The sequence below is a fragment of the Oryx dammah genome, unplaced genomic scaffold (assembly GCF_014754425.2).
Source record: "Oryx dammah isolate SB20612 unplaced genomic scaffold, SCBI_Odam_1.1 HiC_scaffold_23, whole genome shotgun sequence".
Taxonomy (NCBI): domain Eukaryota; kingdom Metazoa; phylum Chordata; class Mammalia; order Artiodactyla; family Bovidae; genus Oryx; species Oryx dammah.
In genome coordinates, this window is record NW_024070207.1 from 121,201,332 (window position 1) to 121,208,007 (window position 6,676).

Here is a 6,676-nt window from a genome sequence, read left to right on the forward strand (position 1 = left end):
GGGGGGGTGGACTCCATCTTGAGAAGCCTCTCGGACTTTTGTGCTCACTGCTCAGTTCTTGATCGATCCAGTAGGGTGAAGCCCTCCAGGTTTTGCAGCCACCGGTTTTGCACCTATCCCTTCCCTTGTGAAGCAGATAAAGGCTTCTTGGTGATGATCTGGTTGTCTATAAACCACAGGTAAATGGTTTCCTGTGCCTTTCTCAAAATAAGTGTTGAGCAAAAGGAAACGAAATCAACCGATTTAATCATCAACAAAGTGCCCTCCAGCCCCTCTCCTTAAAAATGGTTATTTTCCTGTCAGTTTTTTTTGGTGGAGGTGTAGCTTGTCTTGGACATTTGCATTGTGAATCTCAGCTTTGCTCAACTATTAAATCAACTCATTAAATGCTGTTTCCACTTAAAATTATTTAAAAAAATACTTGCACCCTTCCTTATATAAAGGAGGAATCCATTAAAGACGTTTAAGCCATCCCTTCTCCTTTAAAACCCTGCTCATTTCCCTTTCTGCACCTCAAATGCCCCTCGAACAAGGACTTGGGGTTTTTTACCCATCAATTAATATAGGTATTCAAGTAATTGAGAAGTTATCAAGGACTCAAGAAAGGTAAAGCTCTGGAGGGTGAGCCCATTAAATCCTATTGGACTTGCACAGCAAGATTTTCATCCTTGCCCAGCTGCTGTGTTTTAAATTTGAAGATTTTCTTTCATTATCTAAATTGAATTTTAAGTCATATTTGTTAATCCTAAGCACACTTATTTTACAAAAAACAATTTTAAGTATTGGATTCGAATTGGAATCAGCCATTAGACAAAGAAGGAAGCACGTCTTCAATCCTTTATAAAGCAGCTGTTAAATAAAATGTCGTTTTTCTGTATATGACAAGACTGGTAACTGGCTAAATACACCAAGTTTGACACCTGAAGTAGTGTGCTGTGAATTATACCACCTTCAATTTCTTGATCAGATGAGAGGTTCAATGTAGGCTTAAAACCCTTTAAAAGTAAGGACTGCAAATATTTTTGTCAGTTTTCACTCAACTCCACAGATACCAGGAACTCAATCAGCCTAAGAAAATGAACCACTTCCCAATTACCCAGTGTAGATGAGGTATTTCGCATACCTGGATGAAACCCATTTTGGTCTTTTACCCAAATTGCCAGATGTTTGTCATCTATCACTCCCCAGGTCACCCACTTTAGACCCTTTTACCAAGATTTCATCTTAGTAAGCCACTCCTTTCAGAGACCAAAGCGTCACACCAGCCAGGTTTTAAAACTTTTTATTTGCATATTAAAAAAATTGTGCATTCCAATAATTAAAATCATTTGAACAACAAAAAAAAAATGGCACTCTGATTAAACTGCATTTTACAGCCCGCAGAACACCTTGGACCAGCTTTTTCCTCTAGATTTCACTGTCGTCCCACCCAGCTTCCTCCTTCACCAACATGCAAGTTCTTTTCCTTCCCTGCCAGCCACACAGGCAGATGGGAGAGGCAGGCACGGCCTACGTTGTCAGTAGTTCTCCATTCTTTGATGTGAAAAGGGGTAGCACAGTCATTTAAACTCGATCCAACCTCTTTGCATCTTACAAAGTTAAACAGCTAAAAGAAGTAAAATAAGAAGGCAATGCTTGTGGAATGTACAGTGCATACTGGCGGCACACGCTTCATTACGACTCGCCTGCTTGCTTCTCCTGTTCAATCGCTGTGACCGAAAGAAAAAGAAAAAAGATGGAGCGGGTGAAGATGCGAATTCAGTATAGCGTAACACAGGATTATAGTCCTTTCTTCTGAAAAGCTCTCTCCTTATCATACAAATTCTATCAAGTACCAATAGGCATTGCATCATGAAACGCTTCTACGAAACAGAACATTTTTACAGATAAAAGGATACCGGCATTGCATATTAATATGGAAAATTAAACACTGCATTAAATTATTAAACCCCATTGTTTGTTGGCTGCAGCAGTTTTAAATTAACCTTTGCCAAGCCACCAGAATCAAAAAGCTGTTGGCTCCTCCCGCACTCCCTGCCCCCACCTCAATTCTTCTCCCAGCCCCTCCCATCCTCTCCTACCCACCCGGCCACTCCCGCTCAGCCTTTTCGAAAGGGGGGGGTGGCTTACTTTCTTTCGAAGGCAGTGGATTTTTCTCTTGCGTTTCCGTTTTCTTCAATTTCGACTTATCGAACTTCTCAATCTCAGCCATATCGGGTTTGTCAGACATGGTTGCAGAGGGCGCTGCTGGTACAAAGCCAAGAGGTTGAGGGTGAGCCACCTACCCCTCGTCTTTCTGGGCTCAGAAAACGCGTTCTGCCTTCCTGTCTCCTGCCTGAAGACGCACTTTTAACCCCTTCCACTTTCATTCAGGGCTAAACATCTTCCTCTTTCTACAGGAAAAAAAAAAAAGAGCGCTTTCCCGCTGCCTTTAAGATTTCAAAACGCGAGGGGCCAAATTGGGAAGACCGCCCACGTTAGAAGGCAGAATCTCTCGCAATCGTGAAATTAATCACCGCCGATTAATGGTGGCGTTTCAACATAAAAGTAAAGTCATTTCAAGTTTAAGGGGAAGAAAATCGAGTAAGATTTCTGAAAATGAAGCCAAGGCTGCACAAAATGTTTTTTTCTATACTTGGCCTCTTCCCCAAAGATGCGAGCCGTGCGGCTTTCTTTTCTTCTCACAAAGGCGGCAGCTGCGGCCGGGCGCCACCGACCACCGCCCTCCCCGCTTCCTCCCTCTCGCCAACAATGCAGCCAGCCGCACACAAAGCTAGATCGATTAGGATCTCCATTTAGGAACAATTCGGCAGCTCTGCACACGTCCCCCTGCAAGAACGACGTTTTCCAGATTCCATAATATAGCCCCGCAGCCCTAAACCTAACAGATACAGCCCACGAAGCAACCGGAGGCGAGCGAAATAACTGTGAGTCTGAAGCTCCGGGCTTGGGTGGGTGTGAATTGGAACAAAGGATCTTTCTATTCCTGATTCATCACCGCCTAAGAGGCTATGCAGAATGCCTTTGAGGGTAGAAAAGAGAAAACTATTCCCTTCCAAACGGCAATAGCAAAAAGCCAGTTTTAAAAAACATATTTAAAAATCACCGAATTCCCGACCCCGTTACCCATCTGAACGGTCTGGCATTCCCATGCTCCCGAGGAGCAGCCTTTTCCCAGGACGACCCCTCGCGCTGGGTTTCGGGGTTGCGGGCGGCGAGGGGTCGAGCGCGGGGCGTGAAGGGGAGCAGAGGGCAGGAGGTAGAGGGCCCCGGGGCTCACCGGAGCGAACTGCGAGCGAGTCAAGTCGGATCTGCGCTGTGGCCGCCGCCGAGTGCCGAGCGGGGTGCGGCGGACGCAGCTATATGCGCGCTCCTATGCAAATGAGGTGACGTCATCCGCCCGCCCGCTTAACTCCTTCGCGCCGGGTTTCGTCTCTGGAACGGCGTCCGGGGCCTGCAAGGCGTTTGGGGGGGGCCCGCGTCCAGCCGTGCACTAAGCCACGACGAGGGCGGCAAAATAAAGCGCGTAAAGCGCCCCCTCCCCGCCGCACTTCCTTCGTAACGTATCCCCCACCCCTTTATGTCGGTTCTAGCTGCGTGGATTTTTGCAGCGGCCGCGAAAACCGGCCCTTGGGGATCCGAGCGTGATAACTAAGGGCCTGGGTGGTACCTAGCGGGACAGGCATTCCTTTACTATGAAACTGCCTTTGTCCGTGGCAGACATCCCCCAGCCGGGGTGCAGTATGCCTCGCCCCGCGGCCTCGCCCACTTGCAGGGCTGCGATTCCTGTGACTCAGCTTTCAGACCAGTGGAAGCCCTACGCCCCACCCTGGCCCTCTTTGTCTCGCTAGCATTCTCCTAGACTTGACTGAGAAGTAAAGCACCCTTAAGTGATTTTTTAAAAGAAAATTTTCTCACTGAAACACGCCTATTGTTTTTCAATGCTGTAATTGTGGTGGGCATCCAAACCAAATAACCGGAATATTTGCGAGTTGGTGGTGAATTTTTCGGGGAGTTATTGAGTACGTCGCCTCCCTGTTAGAAAAATTAAGTCTCAAGTTCAAGCTCTGCTATTGACTTGCTGCCGGACCGGGGGAAGTTCCTTTACTTTCCTGTTCCTTCTTTCCCTAAATTATAAAAGTGATTGCTAAGGAGGCCCGGGTACAAGGCCAAAGGCTGCGATCCCATTATGTCTAAAACCTGAATATTAAATTGAAAAGGCGAACTCTGTATTTCGAAGGGAGTCTTTTGAGCAGGATTCCATTTTGAGGTGCGTATCTGAGTTACATCCGGAAACATGGGAGCTCGAGGTAGAGTGGAGCAGTTTTCAAAATGGCACCTGACTCTGTGAACACGAGGGACCCCCGCCCCTTGCGGCTGAAACAAGTTACAAATACCATGGGGGTGGGGCTGCCCAAGGCCTGTGAAGGGGAAAAAAGCCAGGTTGGGTTTTCAGATAAAGCAGTTAGCAGCGCAATGCTCCCCCAGTCCTTCTCCCTCAGAAAATGTTTCTAGAAACCTCTTGTTAATCTCGTTTATGGCAGAGGCTTTTGTCTCACTGGGGATTAAAATAAATTGTTATATAGACTCTTAACAGCCACTGCAGGAGCACCTCCGACTTCCCCATTTCTTCATCCACTAGACTTCCTTCTTCGTGGTGGGGGGCAGGTGACCGTCTGGTTCCCCAGTTCCTGCTCTGCTCGGCGGGCAGCCATTCTGCTCCCGAACTGGGGGCACTGAGCCTTCAGGCAGGCACAGGATGTCACCTCTCTGGTTCCACGTCCCTCTGACCTTCCCCTAGTTGACTGGTTGGTGAGTCCACTTCATCGTGGAAACTCAGGGTGGATTTGGGACCCTTTTCAGCGGCAGCTGCTTCGTGCCAACACCATCTCTCTGGGGTTTGGAGAGTCCAGTTCCCCTCACCCTCACCCAGCCACTGTCAAAAATCACTTCTTTCCTCCTCAGTCTCCCGATCACAAGGGGACGCCACTAAGGCTCCCCGCTTCTCCCTCAGACCTTTTCCTCAGAGAGGGATAGGCCTTGCAGAGGCAATGCAGAAGTCTGCAGAAGCCTGGAGCATTTTTCCAGTTAGGTAATGGCAGCTTTCCTGCTGCCTATCTGTATAGATACCGATAGAAAGGAAGGGAAAGTGGGGGAGGCAGCTCTCTCAAAGGAAGAGAGGGCTGAGTGTTGGCCCTGACTTCCTGACGTGCCTGGGGTGCTAGAAAGAATGGAAGGGGCAGCAGGAGGCAGATGGAAGCAAATGCGAACTCAAGGACTGTTCCTCAGAGTTGTGTGACCCTGGCCTGTGAATGAATTTTTCTGTGTTTTCGAGTCTGCGAAATGGGCTTGGGCAGTCCTTAACCTCTCAGGGTTGCTGGGAGACCAAAATGCTTCAGATAGTGGGTGACACTGTTGTTATTGTTTTGCTTTATATTATTATTATTTAGGATGGAAGGTTGAGGGGAAAAAATGCTTAGTGTTTGGAATTGACTGCACATTTTGTATTAGTTCTTTGTCTTATAAAGGACCAGTTGACTGAGATTTTCGTGAGATCTTTTGCTAATTTTTCAGCCAATAAAAAATAATTCCAGGCAGACATTGTAATAGGGGCTTTACATGTGTTTTCACCTTTCCTGCCCAGGGACTTTCCATGAGGAGAGATTTACAGGTGGGGAAACTGAGGCTTAGAGATCCAGGGTGGTGAAAACTCAGCCAGTAGCAACTCTGTGGTACTTATGCTGAGAAAATTCTTCAGCCCCAGACCCCAAGTCTGCACCTGAGACCCATCAGGAAGAGCATGGGGCAAGCTGTCTTGTTTCCCACAATGCCTGGTTATGTAGTAGTTGCTTAGTTAACAGTGAAAGACGACCTGGGACTAACTGGCTTCAGTGCAGAGGGCCCTTGCGCCTGACTCAACTCCACTCTGCCCCTGTGACTCAGGCCACTGCTTTCTTCGCTTCAGTCCTTTCAGTATTGATGTTTTAGACGTCAGGGGGTCGTTCCTGCCTCCTAGAAGCTGCTGTCTGTAAGTGAGTTAGCATGTGCTGGGCCACCACTGGAAGTGGGAGGTCTCAAGACCAAGAAAAGGCTTGCGGTTTGGAGCACGCAGGAACAGCAAGCAGGGTGTACTCGGCGCTCTCCAGCAAAAGCTGAGGAGACAGCCCACCCGGCCCTGGCCCTGCCTTCCTCATCCTGGGGCCACAGACCCCGTGCAGACCGTGCTGAGAGAGAGCCTGCCCTGGAACGTGGCCAGCTCCAAGTCCGTGCCCAGTGGAACCAGGAAGCGGTGTCAGGGCACGCTGGGTTTCATGTTGCTTTCCGGGGCGGGCTGGACACAGATTTGGAGCTATTTCCAAAGCTGGAGAAACAGGCCTTGAAGTCTGTTGAGTTCAGGAAAATTCATCCTATTATTTTTAAGCGATTTTGCACACAGCACTGACCAGAGAAGAGGAAAAGGAATGGAGATGAAGTGGGGGCTCTCAACTCTTTGCTTTCTGAGGCCCAGGTCACTTGGTCCATGCTTCGGGGCCTCCTGCCATCTGCCCCCACCTGCCTCGATCTACCTTCCCCTGTGGCCCTGCAAGCTGCATCTGTTCATCCAAATCCCCTTAAAGACACAGCCCAAGCCCCCACCCCCACCCCACCATGATGACAGGGAGGTGATATTTAGTGA

General features: G+C 48.5%; 1 protein-coding gene across 2 annotated transcripts; it reads right to left on the reverse strand.

Annotated features, from left to right (window-relative positions):
* Positions 1–1,293: 1,293 nt before the first annotated feature.
* TMSB4X (thymosin beta 4 X-linked) lies at positions 1,294–3,387 on the reverse strand. 2 transcript variants are annotated; one of them, XM_040266460.1, is made up of 3 exons: positions 3,281–3,387; positions 2,131–2,244; positions 1,294–1,709 (listed from the first exon to the last, which is right to left on the reverse strand). In XM_040266460.1, the coding sequence occupies exons 2-3, from the start codon at positions 2,228–2,230 to the stop codon at positions 1,675–1,677; spliced, it is 135 nt and encodes a 44-aa protein (XP_040122394.1). In that variant the 5' UTR covers positions 2,231–2,244; positions 3,281–3,387; the 3' UTR covers positions 1,294–1,674. The 2 variants fall into 2 exon arrangements, with proteins under 2 accessions (XP_040122394.1, XP_040122395.1); XM_040266461.1 differs by lacking the exon at positions 3,281–3,387 and having other exon boundaries at positions 2,131–2,247.
* Between the last annotated feature and the right edge of the window lie 3,289 nt (positions 3,388–6,676).